This window comes from Notolabrus celidotus, chromosome 13 (assembly GCF_009762535.1).
Source record: "Notolabrus celidotus isolate fNotCel1 chromosome 13, fNotCel1.pri, whole genome shotgun sequence".
Classification (NCBI taxonomy): Eukaryota; Metazoa; Chordata; class Actinopteri; order Labriformes; family Labridae; genus Notolabrus; species Notolabrus celidotus.
Window position 1 is genome coordinate 2,355,294 of NC_048284.1, and position 21,008 is coordinate 2,376,301.

Here is a 21,008-nt window from a genome sequence, read left to right on the forward strand (position 1 = left end):
TTAAATGGTAGATTTATTTTAAATTTCTATTTAATTTATTTTGTTTTGTTCACCTCCGCTACATTTTTTTTAAATGCTAGAAGTTTGATTTCAAATTTCTACTTAATTTGTTTTTTTGTTTTTGTTTTTGCCAGCTTCATTACATATATTCTTTTAAATGCTAGAAGTTTTATTTTGAATTTCTTTTTCATTCTTTTTTTTTGTTTCATTAAATATTTTTTTTAAAGGGTCAATAAAAATTGAACTTAAATTACACCTATTTTGCACTGTCACAACATCTATGAGACAGCTGATCTAATTTAAGTTAATTTAATATGACAATAATGTAGTTTGGTGTTGTTCAGAAGTATCTTGGGTTAATAGGATTATTTTTATATGTATTGTTTAAATGCAATGTTGCTTAAAAAAATGATCTGATGTGACTCAGGAGAATTGTTGTGCGGATTTTAATTAATGTGTAATTTTTTTAGTCACTTTTATGCAAAAGTATTCGACTTTTTGTATTTCACTATAAGGAATTATCCACAGCTTATTTTTGCTAAGTTATTATTTCAGTCATTTAATTCCTTAGTTTCTGTCAAATCATTGTAGTGATCACCGGAAACCCACTTGTATAGAGGTCAAGTAAAATAAATAAATAAGAATGAAATATATGTGTCTATAATAATCTAAAGTAAGACGGTATATACTTAGGAAATCCCTCAAATTTGAACTAGATAATAAATAAATAAATAAATAAACAAAATAAATTAATAAATAAAGTAAGATTGAATAAGACTTGGTTAAAAGCAATACTGACACCCTGTCAGGTATCCAATGTGCTAGAACAACCTGCTCCCTATACATCACCTCTTAAAGGTGACATATCACGCTTTTTTCATCAATATATATTGGTCTAAGAGGTCCCCAAAACATGTCTTTAAAGTTTATGCTCAAAAAAACACTTTGAAATCATATTTTGGCATGCCTGAAAACCACTTTTCTTCATTCCTCTTCAGAACACTCTGTTTTCCCTCTGACCACGCCCCCTCAGGAAGTGGATGTGCCTCGGCTCTCCAGCACGTTGATCTAATGTTTACATGTTGGCTGAATATACACGGCTGCTCAGAGATCGCGTTACTTCAAGCCTCTGAATCTGATCCAGAATCTGATCCTGACGGAGAGGCGCCTGTAGCAGGACCTTTCTGAACCATTGGTCACAGATTTAGTGTTTCTTGTTGTTTTATTTATCAGTATGTAGACGTGTGTCTTGGTACACAGCTACGAACATGTAGCTATGTGGCTATGCTAACTAGCGCTAGCACTTATCCATAATAAATAAAAATCATCCACTAGATCTTCAAATCTGCAGACGTGGGGAGTAAAACTGACCTCTGCCAGAAAGGCAGCAGGACCTTTTATGAAGGATTGGTCACAGATTTAGTGTTTCTTGTTGTTTTATTTGTCAGTATGTCGACGTGTGTCTTGATACACAGCTACAGCTACAGCTATGAACATGAAGCTATGTGGCTATGCTAACTAGCGCTAGCACTTATCCATGATAAATAAAAATCCTCCACTAGATCTTCAAATCTGCAGACGTGGGGAGTAAACCCGACCTTTGTGTTTATTAAGACAGCCTACAACTAGCATGCCTCCCTCCTAAGCTCCTTGTTAGCACACATGTGTGTAGGTAATGAAAAACAGAGGAGGGATTCAGTATTATTTATTACAGTCTATGGGCTGAACAAGCTCCGAGCTCTGACTCCGTGACAGACCGGATATTGTTGTTACGTAACAAAAACACGGAAGTCTGAAACGGCTGGTTTCACACACATTTACAGAAAGGTGTAGAAATCAGAACAGGGGCAGAATGGATTTTTTTCATTCTCGGGGGGTTTGTAGACAGGGACACAGATTTCAGGTAAAGAACCATTAAAAAGTCAGTTTTGCATGATATGTCACCTTTAACTAATCCAACAGACTCCCTTGAACTCAGGAGTTCCACATCTGTGAGGATATCCATACACCTAACTCCAAACATGCAGACTGTTTTCCTATCCACAGAAACGTGTCGTCAGAGGCTTCTGTATTTTGGAAAAGAGATAAATCCTAAATCCTAGCAATGTCTTCCCCTCTGCGTTCATCAGTGTCCCCCCCTTCAGCTCTGTTTGTTTCGTCTGTGCGGTTGTTAGGTTACACCGCCTGACAGCTCCGGCTCTTCACGGGGAATGTTAAGTGACGCTCTGCAGCTCTCCGAAGTCCTGCTCTGTACATTCTCGGCACAGAGATAGCTGACTTACGGCGGCCTTTCGTGTGGAATTTAAGATAAAAACACGGCATGTTAAAATAAAACTTGTTTCTCCTCATGCCAAAAAGTGAACAGAAATGGGAATGCCCTCTCGGTGCCTCCTGCTGTTCCACTAAAGCAGTGTTTTTCAACCTTTTTTGAGCCAAGGCATATTTCTTACAGTAAAAAAATCCTGAGTCACACCACCAACCAAAACACACAACAATACAAAATTACACATTTAGTCTCTCAATTTATGAATCTATTTATCTGAGAGAGGGACTTTGGCTACATCTTTAACTGCGTCAGGGCATCTAATTTACAATGGCTTTTGCAGGTAGTATCAATGTCTCTGCCACAGTCTGTGGCTTTTTTTATTTGGCTACAAGTTCAGCTACTAAGTAGCTAGCTTTGAGAGCTCTCGCAGACACCGTTGTAGTTTTTCTCATAAAAGTTGCCTTTTCCACCACCAATATTACGCTCTTCATCCAGGTTAGAATTTGTCCAGGGCTCAGTTTGGAGTTTCATTTTTTTCCTTTTTGAATATTTATATATTGCTGTTGTACGCCTACGTCTTATCACATACACCTCTCGCACGCATCATTAATTCTATTGTCTTAAATTAACAAGGTCATTAGTGTGTTTTATTGCCACCCAGTGGATGGGTAGCGCAGGTCAGTACATGGACGAGTACTGAATTACTCCGCCAGTCACCACACTGCAGGCACAGACATACTCCGTGGCAAATTGTTTGCAGTTTATGAATAATATTTTTTTTGGACTAATTAAGTGAAATTGGGAAATGTCCCACGGCACACCTGATGATCTGTCACGGCACACTAGTGTTCCACGGCACAGTGGTTGAAAATCACTGCACTAAAGTAGTGGGACCATGAAGACTCTAAATGTCAACGAGAGGGTTCAGAGCAGTGGTGTCCAAACTTTTTTTAAAAAGGGCCACATTTGATGTTTTCAGAATACCTCAGGGCCAGTGGCTCCTACTGAGACTTATGAATCCTAAAAGTTATAAATGAAATATCTATTTCATAACAATAATTTTAAAATTTCTCTCAATAAAACAGTAACTAGGTAGTCCTCAGTTCTCCACAAGCCTTACTTTATCTCCGTCTGGAGGAAAATGTTTTTCATTAGGGTCGAGCAATGTGGGAAAAATATTGTCTCATTATTTTCATGTGGCAGGATCACGTTCTGGGTTTCATCACACTTCTTCGTCATGTTGTCTTTAAAGGTGACATATCACGCTTTTTTCATCAATATGTATTGGTCTAAGAGGTCCCCAAAACATGTCTTTAAAGTTTATGCTCAAAAAAACACTTTGAAATCAGATTTTGGTCTGCCTGAAAAACCCTCTTCTTCAGTCCTCCTCAGAACAGTCTGTTTTCTCTCTGACCACGCCCCCTCAGGAAGTGGGTGTGGCCTCGGCTCTCCAGCACGTTGATCTAATGTTGACATGTTGGCTGAATATACACGGCTGCTCACAGACCCGCGTTACTTCAACCCTCTGAATCTGATCCAGAATCTGATCCTGACGGAGAGGCGCCTGCAGCAGGACCTTTCTGAACCATTGGTCACAGATTTAGTGTTTCTTGTTGTTTTATTTATCAGTATGTCGACGTGTGTCTTGGTACACAGCTACTAACATGTAGCTATGTGGCTATGCTAACTAGCGCTAGCACTTATCCATGACAAATAAAAATCATCCACTAGATCTTCAAATCTGCAGACGTGGGGAGTCAAAGCGACCTCTACCAGAAAGGCAGCGGGACCTTTTCTGAAGGATTGGTCACAGATTTAGTGTTTCTTGTTGTTTTATTTGTCAGTATGTAGATGTGTGTCTTGCTACACAGCTACAGCTACGACTTGTAGCTATGTGGCTATGCTAACTAGCGCTAGCACTTATCCATGATAAATAAAAATCATCCACTAGATCTTCAAATCTGCAGACGTGGGGAGTCAAACCGACCTTTGTGTTTATTAAGACAGCCTACAACTAGCATGCCTCCCTCCTAAGCTCCTTGTTAGCACACATGTGTGCAGGGAATGAAAAACGGAGGAGGGGTTGAGTTGCATTTTATACAGTCTATGGGCTGAACAAGCTCCGAGCTCTGACTTCCTGTTACAGACCGGATGGCGTTGTGACGTATGAAAAACACTGAAAACTGAAACGGCTCGTTTCACACACATTTACAGAAAGGTGGAGAAATCAGAACAGGGGCAGAATGGATTATTTTCATTTTCAGGGGGTTTGTAGACAGGGACACATATTTCAGGTAGAGAACCATTAAAAAGTCCATTTTGCATGATATGTCACCTTTAAGACTTTTCTGACCAGCAGACAACATTTTAAGAACAAAATAATTATTTTCCTGAGTTCTGAACATTTTTATGCACCAAATTTTGCCTTTTCTGCACAATTTCATAATTTTGATCCTGTCTTGTGTCTTTTTGTGTCTTCTGAATTTTCAGTGTTCATTAAGAACATTTTCACATCATGATAAAAACATTCATTTGAAAACCTGTCAGCTTTAAGAGTTCTTGTGTTTCCTCTTTATTGCCATCTTGCAGAATTCCCAGAGCTTTGGCTTTAGACAGGAAGTCCATATAAAGCTTTTTGAGACGGTTCTGGATTGACTTTTCTTTTATTTGTGCGCTTGAAAGAAACTGCAAATGTACAGATGATTCAGAAGGTGATCAATTTAAGATGGAAGCTTGGGGCCATAAATAAATGGACCTTGGGCCGCAATTGGCCCCCGGGCCGTACTTTGGACATGCCTGGTTTAGAGTAAAGAGGAAGTGAGAAAACAATCGTCTCGATCAAGTCTCTCCTCGGAGTCTGTGAAGTGTTTGAATTCTCACGCTGCAGTTCCTCGAGGTCGGGTCAGCTGCAGGAAAAAGAGGAAGGTAAAGCAGACGTGGTTCACCGCATGTAATGACAAACTGAGAAAAGAGTGAAGAGAGGGATTATTAACTCAATACAGGAAGTCGATATTAGTCAGAGGAAGCTAATGTTAAGGAGAAGAAGCAGAGGAGTGAGGAGCGGCGAGGGGTTCACATGTCTGCAGCTTTCAGGTAAGAGAACAGCTTCATGTTCTGATTTATGTTGCTGTTGGATATTAAGCTTGATGCAGATAATAAAGTTACTGTCACATCAGGAGTCACACTTCTCTTCCTGCTTTGGTTTTCTCTCAGCAGCAGTGATCAGACAGCCTCCCTCCTCTACTGTCTGTCTCTCCTGATCACAGAGTGTTTATAACATCTATGTTGACTCACTCTCTCTATATCTCCACCTCCACCAGGGACCGAACTAAAGAAGACTGATTCTGCCAAATGAACCTGCTCTGTGTCCACGTAAAGGAAAGTGCAGTTTTTTACAAGTTTCATTTGAAGGCAGTGTTCTGTCGAGATTCATGCATGAAATGTATCAAAAACATAAATAAATAAATAAATAAATAAATAAATAAATATAAATAAAATTTAAAAAAATGAGTAAATACATAAATAAATAAAAAAAATGAATACATTAGTAAATAAATGAATAAATGAGTAAATACATAAATAAATGAATAAGTAAATAAATGAATAAAAAAATGAATAAGTAAATAAATGAATGAATGAATGAATAAATGAGTAAACAAATAAATAAATAAACGATTGAATGAATGAATGAATTAATAAATCAATAAATCAATAAATGAATAAGTAAATAAATGAATAAAAAAATGAATAAGTAAATAAATGAATGAATGAATAAATCAATAAATCAATAAATGAATAAGTAAATAAATGAACAAAAAAATGAATAAGTAAATAAATGAATGAATGAATGAATGAATAAATAAATAAATAAAGGTATAAATAAATAAATGAGTAAACAAATAAATAAATAAACGAATGAATGAATAAATCAATAAATGAATAAGTAAATAAATGAATAAAAAAATTAATAAGTAAATGAATGAATGAATGAATGAATAAATAAATGAGTAAACAAATAAATAAATAAACAATTGAATGAATGAATGAATAAATCAATAAATCAATAAATGAATAAGTAAATAAATGAATGAATGAATGAATAAATCAATAAATCAATAAATGAATAAGTAAATAAATGAACAAAAAAATGAATAAGTAAATAAATGAATGAATGAATGAATGAATGAATAAATAAATAAAGGTATAAATAAATAAATGAGTAAACAAATAAATAAACGAATGAATGAATGAATGAATGAATAAATCAATCAATAAATCAATCAATAAATAAGTAAATAAATGAATGAGTAAATAAATAAATAAATGTATAAATAAATAAATGAGTAAATAAATAAACAAATGAATGAATGAATGAATGAATGAATGAATGAATGAATGAATGAATGAATGAATGAATGAATGAATGAATGAATGAATGAAATAAATAAACAGCTTTTCTTTGATTGTGGTTTTCTGTTGCAGGAGAGGAAACAAGAACAACAACCGAATCAACAATAACAACTGTTTGCACAGTCTAGATCTGGACCCATAAGCAGACCAACAGACTGAGTAGGAGGGGATGAAACAGGATGTTATTGTCCACAGTCATACCAGGAGACAAAATGTGTCAAAATATAAACAGAAGTGCTTTTCAGAATGACATGAAATGCAAAGATAGACACTTATAATCACATACTCTGTCCTAACATGAGTGTACATGTACGTCACACATCACAACTCACAACCCGCCCCAAATCTCATGCACCATGTTAAACCCACGTCTACGTCTCAGCATAAACATGTTCTTTCTTTTTTTAAAGTTATATTTTGGGGCTTTTTGCCTTTATTAAATAGGACAGCTGAAGAGAGACAGGAAATGTGGGGAGGAGAGAGCGGGGGAAGGCATGCAGGAAATAGTCACGGCCGGGAATCTAAACCGGCGACCCCTACGACGAGGACTGTAGCCTCTGTATGCGGGGCGCTAAGACCGCTAGGCCACCAGCGCCCCAAAACACATACTTTAACAATAATCTGACCGGCTGCTGCTTATTCTGAGAGTTTGACGCTCTTTGTTCGACCAGTTAAACACACTTCAGTCACACTTTGGTCTCACTGACCTAAAAACTCTGCTGCTGCTGTGCCCACATGAAACCTCAACACTTCCTGTACAGTTCTCAGAAAATGCCGAGATGAGGTTTCAACAGATCTTAGACCTGTTTCTGTTAAACCTCAATATGAATCCTTCTTGTTCCCATCAGCACCTTCTAAAGTCACAAAACTTTTATCCAATCCACAATCTTTAAAACTTCAGCACCCAAAGCTCCCTTCGTCTTTGTCTTAGTAAGTGTACGCACACTAGACACAGGAAGTAGATTCAGCGTCTGCTGTTGGTAGGAATGGTGTAAAGCCCCTACTACGTCCTCCGATTGGTTATGAGACACTATCATGAGCGCGCACAGAGAGGGGAGGCGGGTGGGGCTAAGGGGAAATCTGTCTGGGAGGGATAGTGTTGACATTCAACGTCCCTCTCTCTGAGAACAGTTGTATACTCCGTGACTACCAACAGCAGCTTTAAGAAGAAGGTTAGAGTCTCAGACTGACACGAGCACCAGAGAGAGATGACCATGGACGAGTTCACATGGATTCATATGCTTTTATTTCTTGCAGCAGTGTTTCAGCTCTCAGGTAAGGTTTTAGAGAAGCTACAGAGTTAAGAAGAATAACTATCAGTGTTACAAAAGATCATCTTCACTTTGATTATTGAACCAGGACTAGAAAAGGTTCATCTGTTTGAGTCCAGTGATTTGCTGGAGGCATCAATTCAGATTACATGATGATCTGGTGACTTAGTCTCTTCATGCATTAACTGATGTTTATCAAAGTGACTAGTTCTGGTCTCATACTTTATTTCTGTAACTGTATTTATGTATTTTTATAAAAGCTGACATCCAGTTTTATGAAACTCAGAGCGTTGATTGCAACATGATTAATGCGTCTGCTATCAAGGTGCTATTTTTTCCCTCATGGCACACCGTAGTTAAGCCACCGCAGTGTCTTCCTGCTTCCCCCTGCTGGAAGTTGTTCCTGCTACTATGAAGGGCCATTTTGGAGCTGAAGAGCTGGTTCTTGTTGAGTGATGTGGATCAAAAACATAGGACTTCCACCCGGTCCATCTCCGTGCTCTCTCGTCCGTCAACACCCACCGGTTGTGTTTTCAGAACCGAGCATTAAGCAGGACCGCTGGAGTCATGTGACCGAGGTTTTCCCCTCATTAATCACTGAATCAAGGATTCTCCCCCTCCTCCTCTCCTCATCCATGTTGTCTTTCTGGTCCTCTGAAAACCTCTGACCTGTTGACTCCAGGCCTGGCTCCGCTCATCATGACTTTGGTTTGTTGTTGTAGTTAAGTGAAATACGATCTGGTGATAAGACGTGATAACAAATTCTGATTTTAATATAAGTATGATTTCTCCTTTTTCTCCACAAATCTGAGAAGAAAAGTCAGAATTCAGACTTTAATTATTTTTGGAAAAATAAATAAATTCTGAAGTTTGACTTTGAAGAAAAAATTTGAGAAAAAATGTCAAAATTCAGATTTTTAAAAATATTAATTCTGACTTTTTCCTCAGAATTCGGAAAAAAGTTGAATTCTTAGAAAAAAGTTTGAAATCAGAATTTAATCAGAAATGTATCGAAATAATACCTTTTGCAAAAAGTTGGAATTCAGACTTCATTCCAATAAAAGAATAACAATTCTGAACGCCGACTTTTTCTTAGAATTTTCAAAAAGTCAAAATTCAGACTTTAATTTAGAAAGATGAAGATTAAATTCTGACTTTTAACAAGAAATATCAAGAAACCCAGAAATCTGATTTTTAATCTTAGAATCTGAGAAAAAGTACGACTTCCCCCTGGAGTCATGTGACCGAGGTTTCCCCTTAGTAATCCCTGAATCAAGGATTCTCCTCCTCCTCCTCCTCCTCCTCTCCTCATCCATGTTGTCTTTCTGGTCCTCTGAAAACCTCTGACCTGTTGACTCCAGGCCTGGCTCCGCTCATCATGACTTTGGTTTGTTGTTGCAGTTAAGTGAAATACGATCTGGTGATAACACAGAGTGTTTTATTCTGAAAATTAACCGGATGTTTTCATTTTGTTTTGGCGAAACCTGACTTCCTGTCCCGCTCCATCTGCTCTGTTGAGATTGATGCGTCGTGCTCCCTTATATATAGAAGTCTTGCGTATCTGATCTGGAGGGCTCCGACCTGCCGGATCAGAGACGCAGTGGGAATGCAACGTAGCGGATCCAGTGGAAGTTAACACATTGACTAGAATAGAAACCTATCAGATCTGGTGCTGTGACGGATCAGAGATTAACCGGACATGGATCTGGTGGAATTTGGCCGCCTGGATTCCCATCACTTGGAGCATCTCCAGGATTCAAACTGGGCTCTTACATGATGAGATGCATTGTAGACAACTTGAGCAGAGCATCCAGCCTTTGTTGATTTGAAGTAATCAGTGGATATAATGGGTTTGGATCTACTCTTTTACTGGACTCGGGTTTCCTTTGCAGACCATCTGACTCTCAAGAGATTTTAATGTCAATGTTAACTTCTGCGCAACTGTCATCGAAGTTAAAGTGTTTGTTAAGGGTAAAAATACCTTATCCACCCCCACTTTCAAAAAATGGAACTATCCCTTTAAGTTTTCATAATTAACAGCATCATGATGCAGATTTGTGAAAACTCAAAAGTCAAGCTTTGTCAGGTCGTTCCTCAAGAGGAGAAGAAACTTTCAAATGTTTGTTGAGTGGAGATCAGCTCGGTCATCACTGATGCATTCAAGGAAGTCAGGAAATCTAAGCGCTGACTGGCTTTCCCAAACAGATTGGGAAGCAGATTTATCACTTAGGTTGAAATTACATTTAAATTAGAAGTGAGCTGCTCTTCTGTTCACAGAGATACATAAATGGTTGTCAGATTTCCACCAATGGGTGTCAGGATGTTCTCATGTTGGGTCGAGCTCTGCCTGCTTTTGCTCTCCATACAGACTGTTTTTCCTGCAGATACCAAGGCCTGATACCTGATAGTAATTCAAATACAACCAGAAACCAGATCACTTCCTGTGCCAAAACCAAAACCCGGTTTTCAGTGGACGCTAACAGACGGGTTTCTACCCTCACTCGTCGGAGAACACTGAAATATTAAAACCGCAAGCGTACAAGCACCGCCTGATGTAAGCCACCGCTTAATGTACGCCAAAGCCTGATGTGCTGCAGGTGTTGCTGTGCTGCCTAGGCTTAAACTGTGAGCATACTCATGCAGTTATCAGCATAGTGTACATTGCAGTACTGCCTGTCACCAGTAGGTGCTGCTGTGACTTTAATTATGTTCTGAAGGATTGTTCATCACAGATCATTATAGAAAGAGTTGTGATCAAAAGCATGTTAAAAACATATTCTGAGAGTAAATACTCATTGTGTCCATTAGGTGGCGCTGTTATTATGGACAAAATGTTTATGTAGATTAGTTAAGGCTGGGTCCATGATGACATTAGCTAAATTTGGAAGAGATCGGGTATTGTATGTAAATGTCAGTATTGTCGTATTCTGGGGGTGGCCTTTTGAAATTTTCAACTTCAAGGGGGCGCCATTTAGCCATTTTGGGGATTATTTTCACGGGACCACAAAAATATTGAAATTTTCACCAGGCCTGGTGCATGTGTAACTTTTGGGGACTTTTGGGCCGCGTTAAGGCAAGCAAATTTGGGATTCAAGAGGGCCTTCGCCGACCTTGTCAGTGCTTGGGCCTTAATTGTTACATTGCTGTCACCACATCAGACGTTTTCTAACTCCAGCTTCACATTTCTTCGCAGCTGGTGGGAATCAACCCCTCTACCTCACTATCAGAGAGGGAGTGGAGGTCACTTTGCCCTGTGAGAACGTGATGAACAGCCAGCGGGAGTGTGACAGCACCACATGGCTCTTCGTTGATTCAAGAAACTCCTCAGAGGTAGAGCTGGTCACACGAGGGAAGATTGGTGAAAATGCTGGATCTCAATCAAACGGACTCAGAGTGACAGAGGACTGCTCTCTGCTCATGAAGGTCACAGAGGAGGGTGTTGGTCGCTACACGTGTCAACAGTACAAATCAGGAACGAAACAAAGTCCAGATGCTCTGATTTATCTGTTTCTTCTTACCAGTGAGTAAATCAATCAATCAATCAATCAATCAATCAATCAATCAATCAATCAATCAATCAATCAATCTTTATTTGTATAGCGCCAAATCACAACAAACGTTATCTCAAGACGCTTTTACAAACATAGGAGGTCTAGACCACACTATGTCAAATTATGAACAGAGACCCAACACCAAGACAGGATAAGACTCAGTCTGACCCCACCTTAATCCATCATGAGCATTGCACATCGCAGTATTTAGCTAGTTACAGTGGTGAGGAAAAACTTCCTTTAACAGGCAGAAACCTCAGGCAGAACCAGACTCATGTTAGACAGCCATCATGCCTCGACTGAGTTGGGTCTGGAAAGACAGATAGAGGGGAGTAAAAGAGAGAGAGGTGATAGTGATGAGACGAGTCGTAGAAGCTGTTGCCGCTGGAGTCCAGCACGTCCGTATCAGCTGGAGTCCAGATCGTCCGCAGCAGGAGGACGTCTACGGCAGCTCAGAGGAATCTACGAGACAAGGGAGCTCAGGGACTCCAGAAAGGTCTATGGTTAGTAACTTTAATGGGACAGGCAGAGTTAAAGTAAGTGATGAGGGGGTTGGGGGGAAGAAGGTGAGCTAGGATCCCAGTGTGTCAGTGTGCCAGTTCCCCCGGCAGTCTAGGCCTATAGCAGCATGACAAAAGCTGGTCCAAGCCTGATCCAGCTCTAACTATAAGCTTTATCAAAAAGGAAAGTTTTAAGTCTACTCTTAAAAGCTGAGAGGGTGTCTGCCTCCCGGACCCTGACTGGTAGATGATTCCAAAGGAGAGGGGCCTGATAACTGAAGGTTCTACCTCCCATACTACTTTTAGAGATTTTAGGTACAACTAGCAAGCCTGCATGTTGGGAGCGTAGAGTTCTAGAGGGGTAATAGGGCACTATGAGCTCTTTAAGATACGAGGGTGCCTGATTTTTAAGGGCTTTGTAGGTTAAAAGAAGGATTTTAAATTCTATATTATTCTAAATCATCACACTTAAACTGTCTTTTAAAACAGACTCTGAAACACGTGTGTTTACCTCTTGTTTTCTCCTCCAGTGAGTGAACAGCAGAACGTAGATTCTGTGACACTGCGCTGCTCCGTGTCGTCACACAGAGTATGCGCACACAGGGTGAAGTGGCTGTTCGAGGGTAAAGATGTGAAACGACACGGTGTGGCGTCACTTGATTTTCCCTGCTACACCTTTGTGACCATTCAGACTGATCAGCACATGTACAAGTCACGATTCAAGTCGCTCAAATGCGAGGTGACTATCGACAACAAGGTGCAGCTGTTTCCCTTCAGACTTCAGCCTGCAGGTGAGCACAGAAGATACCTGAGATATTTGAACGACATGTGTAACGTCTAGCCAATCAGATCGGGTCGTGGGCGGGACATACCGGCAGCAGAGTCAAAGATGGAACTTGTAATCAATAATTTTATCAGCCAGACACTGATAATTGGCCAAATGCAGAATATCAGTCGACCCTCATGGAGGTGTTTGTTCTAAATGATTGGTTGAGTTGTGTTCATCTGTTTCAGGTGAGGACATGGTGCAAATGACGATACCAGCAACAACAACAACAACAACAACAACAGTAAGAGTGATGACTGAATCAACAATGACCACTGAGGACAGCATATACGCAGGTAATGACATCATATGATGAAATGCAATATAATACAATAAGATGCAATATAACACAATGAAATACGATGTGACACAATACAAACAACACAATATGATATAATAAGATACAACACAAACAATTTGATGTGATACGAACAATGCAATATGATACAAACAATACAGGTGATACGATACTAAGAATACAATACAATAAGATACAATGTGATGACATACAAACAATACAATACGAACAATACAATAAGATACAATGTGATGACATACAAACAATACGATACGAGCAATACAATAAGATGCGATATGAACAATACAGTAAGAGACGATTCAATAACATACAAACAATACGATAAGATACGAAAAATACAATAAGATACGAACAATACAATAAGATACGAACAATACAATAAGATACGAACAATACAATAAGATACGATTCAATAACATAGAAACAATACAATAAGATACGAACAATACAATAAGATACGAACAATACAATAAGATACGATTCAATAACATAGAAACAATACAATAAGATACGATTCAATAACATAGAAACAATACAATAAGATACGATTCAATAACATAGAAACAATACAATAAGATACGAACAATACGATAAGTTACGAACAATACAATCAGATACGAACAATACAATAAGATACGATTCAATAACATAGAAACAATACAATAAGATACGAACAATACGATAAGTTACGATTCAATAACATACAAACAATACAATAAGATACGAACAATACGATAAGATACGAACAATACGATAAGATACGAACAATACAATAAGATAGGATTCAATAACATAGAAACAATACAATAAGATACGAACAATACGATAAGTTACGAACAATACAATAAGATACGAACAATACGATAAGATACGAACAATACAATAAGATACGAACAATACGATAAGTTACGATTCAATAACATACAAACAATACGATAAGATACGAACAATACGATAAGATACGAACAATACAATAAGATACGAACAATACGATAAGATACGAACAATACAATAAGATACGAACAATACAATAAGATACGAACAATACAATAAGATACGAACAATACAATAAGATACGAACAATACAATAAGATACGAACAATACAATAAGATACGATTCAATAACATACAAACAATACGATAAGATACGAACAATTCAATAAGATACGAACAATACAATAAGATACGATTCAATAACATACAAACAATACGATAAGATACGAACAATACAATAAGATACGAACAATACAATAAGATACGATTCAATAACATACAAACAATACAATAAGATACGAACAATACAATAAGATACGATTCAATAACATACAAACAATACAATAAGATACAAACAATACAATAAGATACGAACAATACAATAAGATACGAACAATACGATAAGATACGAACAATACAATAACATACAAACAATACAATAAGATACGAACAATACGATAAGATACGAACAATACGATAAGATACGAACAATACGATAAGATACGAACAATACAATAAGATACGAACAATACAATAAGATACGAACAATACGATAAGATACGAACAATACAATAACATACAAACAATACAATAAGATACGAACAATACGATAAGATACGAACAATACGATAAGATACGAACAATACGATAAGATACGAACAATACGATAAGATACGAACAATACGATAAGATACGAACAATACAATAAGATACGAACAATACAATAAGATACGATTCAATAACATACAAACAATACAATAAGATACAAACAATACAATAAGATACGAACAATACAATAAGATACGAACAATACGATAAGATACAAACAATACAATAAGATACGAACAATACGATAAGTTACGAACAATACGATAAGATACGAACAATACGATAAGATACGAACAATACAATAAGATACAAACAATACGATAAGTTACGAACAATACGATAAGATACGAACAATACGATAAGATACGAACAATACAATAAGATACGAACAATACGATAAGATACGAACAATACAATAAGATACGAACAATACAATAAGATACGATTCAATAACATACAAACAATACAATAAGATACAAACAATACAATAAGATACGAACAATACAATAAGATACGAACAATACGATAAGATACGAACAATACAATAACATACAAACAATACAATAAGATACGAACAATACGATAACATACAAACAATACAATAAGATACGAACAATACGATAAGATACGAACAATACGATAAGATACGAACAATACGATAAGATACGAACAATACAATAAGATACGAACAATACAATAAGATACGAACAATACAATAAGATACGAACAATACAATAAGATACGAACAATACAATAACATACAAACAATACAATAAGATACGAACAATACAATAAGATACGAACAATACAATAACATACAAACAATACGATAAGATACGAACAATACGATAAGATACGAACAATACGATAAGATACGAACAATACAATAAGATACGAACAATACAATAAGATACGATTCAGTAACATAGAAACAATACAATAAGATACGAACAATACGATAAGTTACGATTCAATAACATACAAACAATACAAACAATACAATAAGATACGAACAATACAATAAGATACGAACAATACAATAAGATACGAACAATACGATAAGATACGAACAATACAATAAGATACGAACAATACGATAAGATACGAACAATACAATAAGATACGATTCAATAACATACAAACAATACAATAAGATACGAACAATACAATAACATACAAACAATACAATAAGATACGAACAATACGATAACATACAAACAATACAATAAGATACGAACAATACGATAAGATACGAACAATACGATAAGATACGAACAATACGATAAGATACGAACAATACAATAAGATACGAACAATACAATAAGATACGAACAATACAATAAGATACGAACAATACAATAAGATACGAACAATACAATAACATACAAACAATACAATAAGATACGAACAATACAATAAGATACGAACAATACAATAACATACAAACAATACGATAAGATACGAACAATACGATAAGATACGAACAATACGATAAGATACGAACAATACAATAAGATACGAACAATACAATAAGATACGATTCAGTAACATAGAAACAATACAATAAGATACGAACAATACGATAAGTTACGATTCAATAACATACAAACAATACAAACAATACAATAAGATACGAACAATACAATAAGATACGAACAATACAATAAGATACGAACAATACGATAAGATACGAACAATACAATAAGATACGAACAATACGATAAGATACGAACAATACAATAAGATACGATTCAATAACATACAAACAATACAATAAGATACGAACAATACAATAAGATACGAACAATACAATAAGATACGAACAATACGATAAGATACGAACAATACAATAAGATACGAACAATACAATAAGATACGAACAATACGATAAGATACGAACAATACAATAAGATACGAACAATACGATAAGATACGAACAATACAATAAGATACGATTCAATAACATACAAATAATACAATAAGATCTGAACAATACGATAAGATACGAACAATACAATAAGATACGATTCAATAACATACAAACAATACAATAAGATACGAACAATACGATAAGATACGAACAATACAATAAGATACGAACAATACAATAAGATACGATACAAACAATACGATACGATACAATACGCTACGAATAATACGATACAAACAATAAGATACAAACAACACGATACAATACAATAAGATACAATGTAATAACATACAGACAATATGATACGAACAATACAATAAGATACGATACGAACAATATGATACAAACAATCAGATACAATGTAATAACATAAGAACAATTCGACACCAACAATACAATAAGATGCGATACGAACAATACAATACGATACAAAGGGATACAATATGTTACAGTGCATTACAATACGATACGGGAAGACACAAACCATGACATACAGTACAATACAATAATATACAACATGATATGAACAATACAATAAAATATGATGTGATACGATACGAAGACTACGGTACAATACGATACGAACATCCAATATGAACAATACGATGCGATATGAACAATATGATTTGACATGAACAATACAATATGATACGATACTAACAATACGTTACAATACAAGATACAATAAGATAAGATACGGTACGAAAAATACAATACAATACAAAGGTATAAAATGCATTACAATACTATACGGGACGATATGAACCATGCAATATGATACGATACAATCAGATACGATGTGATACAATACGATGATTATGGTACAATACTATGTGATACGATACAAACAATACGATACGAACAATAAGATACAATACAAAGGGATACAATAAGATACAATGCATTACAATACGATACGATACGAATAATACAATAAGATACAATGCAGTACGTTATGATATGAGACGATACAATACGAACAATAGGATCAGTACCATACTATCCATCCACCAACCACCACACCGTGGATCCACCATCCTCTATACCATCGTCTGACTAGAAAAGTAAAAAGCAGATAGCGCCCTCTGCTGTTTGAAAAGTGTATTGTGATTAATTTTTCATACCACCGATTTTGATCATCCCTTATTTACACCGATTTTCAGTCGTCATTCTAGGTACTTTTGCATCCCTGTATTTAGAGGCCGGTGTTCTACTCTAATTAAAATGTGTACTTTGTATCGGACATGTTTTGTATCAACAAAGGTTGTTGTTGATGTGTTTCATAGTCTTTGCAGACAGATGGAGGATCATTATTGTGTCTGTGGGTTTAGCTGCTCTCTTGATAGCCGTTGTGACGGTCAACATCTGGTCCAGAATCAAAGGTGAGAACATTTACAGATGAACAGGAAGTTCTTATAAATGTGTGTTTTCTCTTTGAAAGCTAAAGCAGATTATTTCTCTCATTTTTCAGGGACAAAAACACAGGAGGATGAAAAGAAGGTGAGTTTTGAAACCAGTGCCTGTGATATTAAACTGTAGTTACTGCACAGCTGAGACTGATGAATCAAGGACTACAATTACCTCGTGTGTGTTAATGAAGCATCAATGTTTATGTGTTTAAAATTAAAGTTTGAACCCACACATTTTCGTATTGCTAAAAGTGCTGCGGTGAACACCTGGACAATTCAGAAGACTAACCGTGTTGTGCTTTAACAGACTGATAGTCATGAAGATGAGGATATGGAGAACTATGATGACGTCAGATCTCCATAGATGTGACCAACACTTCAGTCTGTCTGCAGCATCAACATCACCTCATGTGTCTCTCATGTCATGAGTTGCTCTGTTTAGTTTTGTAGTTCTCTTGTTTTGTATTCCTTTACCAGTTCCCTTCTTTGTAGTTCTTTGCGTCTCCTTGAGGATTTTCCCGGCGGTATTTTCTTCTTTTGTTTCTTTGGACTCTGACAGAGTGACTTTTGTTTTTGTGTTTTTGTTAAATAAATCTGTAAGCTGGCTCCTCTTCCTTTTATTAATTATACATGTCACACAATGGGATACAGAATACCACAAAAGAGATCAACACAGTAACATGAGGTCAATTTGAACCCCTCTTAGTTTGAGAGGGATTCTGAGTTTGTTCTCAGATTGGAGAAAAGGACCAACAATGCCACCTTGGGACTCTCAATGGGGTCACTATGGGGCGCTGTTTGTAAAGCTGTGCACACTGAAAAAAAAAAAAAACATTTCTCCACATTTAGCTCCAAAACCTCATCAATACCAAGTGTGAATTTCTCAAAGTCACTTTTAAAAAAAATCATATTTAGAGCAATATTTGTGATCTCTTTACATTTGTTTTTGTAGTGACAAATATATTTAATAAAAATTCACTGTTTAATATAAATGCTAAATATAGATATAAAAGTTAAATTTAAATGATAAACATAAATGTTAAATGATATCTATAAATGTTGAATATAATCAAATTGTTAAATGTTACATCTAAATTTAAATGTTATATATAAATGTTAAATACAGATATAAATGATAAATCTAAATGCTAAACATAAATGTGTAAATGTTAACTCTAAATATAAAAGCAAAAAAGTTAAAGATAAATGTGACTTATAATTGTTAAATGCTGATTATAAATGTTGAATATAAATCAAATTGTTACATCTAAATCTAATTATTATATATAAATGTTAAATAGAGATGTAAATGTTAAATCTAAATACCAAAAATAAATGTTAAATGTTATCTATAAATGTTAACTCTAAATCTAGAAGCGAAAAGTTAAAGACAGGTGTGACATAAAAAAGTTAAATGTTGATTATAAATGTTGAATGTATATCAAAATGTTACATCTAAATCTAAATGTTAAATCTTAATGTTATATATAAATGTTAGATACAGATCTAAATGTTAAATCTAAATGCTAGAAATAAATGTTAAATGTTATCTATAAATTTTAAATCTAAAAGTGAAAAGTTAAAGATAAATGTTACATATAAATGTTAAATATTGATTATAAATGTTGAATATATATCAAAATGTTACATCTAAATCTAAATGTTAAATCTTAATGTTATATATAAATGTTAGATACAGATATAAATGTTAAATCTAAATGCTAGAAATAAATGTTCAATGTTTCCTATAAATTTTAAATCTAAAAGTGAAAAGTTAAAGATAAATGTTACATATAAATGTTAAATATTGATTATAAATGTTGAATATATATCAAAATGTTACATCTAAATCTAAATGTTAAATCTTAATGTTATATATAAATGTTAGATACAGATATAAATGTTAAATCTAAATGCTAGAAATAAATGTTCAATGTTATCTATAAATTTTAAATCTAAAAGTGAAAAGTTAAAGATAAATGTTACATATAAATGTTAAATATTGATTATAAATGTTGAATATATATCAAAATGTTACATCTAAATCTAAATGTTAAATCTTAATGTTATATATAAATGTTTGATACAGATATAAATGTTAAATCTAAATGCTAAAAATAAATGTTAAATGTTATCTATAAATTTTAAATCTAAAAGTGAAATGTTAAAGATAAATGTTAAATATGAATGTTAATTATAAATGTTGAATATAAATCTAAATATTGAATCTAAATATAAAACCTTAAATATAGATGCTAAATGTAAATGATAAATATGAATCAAAATGTTAAATATAAATATAAATCTTAAATGTCAAATTGTATCAATAAATTATAACTCTAAATCTAAAAGCGAAAAAAGTTAAAGATAAATGTGACAAAAAAGTTAAATGTTGATTATAAATATTGAATATAAATCAAAATGTTACATCTAAATCTAAATGTTAAATCTAAATATAAAATATAAATGTTAGATATAGATATAAATGTTAAATGTTGATTATGAATGTTGAATATAAATCAAATGTTACATCTAAATCTAAATGTTAAATCTAAATGTTATATATAAATGTTAGATATAGATATAAATTTTAAATGTTGATTATGAATGTTGAATATAAATCAAATGTTACATCTAAATCTAAATGTTAAATCTAAATGTTATATAGAAATGTTAGATATAGATATAAATGTTAAATCTAAATGCTAAACATAAATGTTACACATACGTGTTCAATCTAAATATAAAAAATGAAATGTTAAACATAAATGTTAATAATAAATGTTGAATATAAATCTAAATGTTGAACTAAATATAAAATGTTAAATATAAATGTTAAATATAAATGCTAAATCTAAATGATAAATATAGATCAAAATGTTAAATATAAATTTTAAATGTTAAATAAACATTTTAAACCTCAA

The 21,008-nt window shown here is 34.6% G+C and overlaps 1 protein-coding gene across 1 annotated transcript; it reads left to right on the top strand.

Moving 5' to 3' along the window:
* The first annotated feature begins 7,805 nt into the window (after positions 1-7,805).
* Positions 7,806-18,689, top strand: LOC117823884. The gene is made up of 7 exons (XM_034699158.1): positions 7,806-7,951; positions 11,141-11,467; positions 12,529-12,789; positions 13,013-13,120; positions 17,962-18,057; positions 18,147-18,175; positions 18,392-18,689. The coding sequence occupies exons 1-7, from the start codon at positions 7,885-7,887 to the stop codon at positions 18,446-18,448; spliced, it is 945 nt and encodes a 314-aa protein (XP_034555049.1). The 5' UTR covers positions 7,806-7,884; the 3' UTR covers positions 18,449-18,689.
* The last annotated feature ends 2,319 nt before the right edge of the window (positions 18,690-21,008 follow it).

What these genes read in the sequence shown, in the direction of transcription:
- LOC117823884 (XM_034699158.1), top strand. Translation starts at nt 7,885, where the DNA reads ATGACCATGGACGAGTTCACATGGATTCATATGCTTTTATTTCTTGCA. An exon ending in TTATCTGTTTCTTCTTACCA is followed by an intron (nt 11,468 to 12,528) that starts GTGAGTAAATCA and finishes TTTCTCCTCCAG; the next exon opens with TGAGTGAACAGCAGAACGTA. An exon ending in TGAGGACAGCATATACGCAG is followed by an intron (nt 13,121 to 17,961) that starts GTAATGACATCA and finishes TGTGTTTCATAG; the next exon opens with TCTTTGCAGACAGATGGAGG.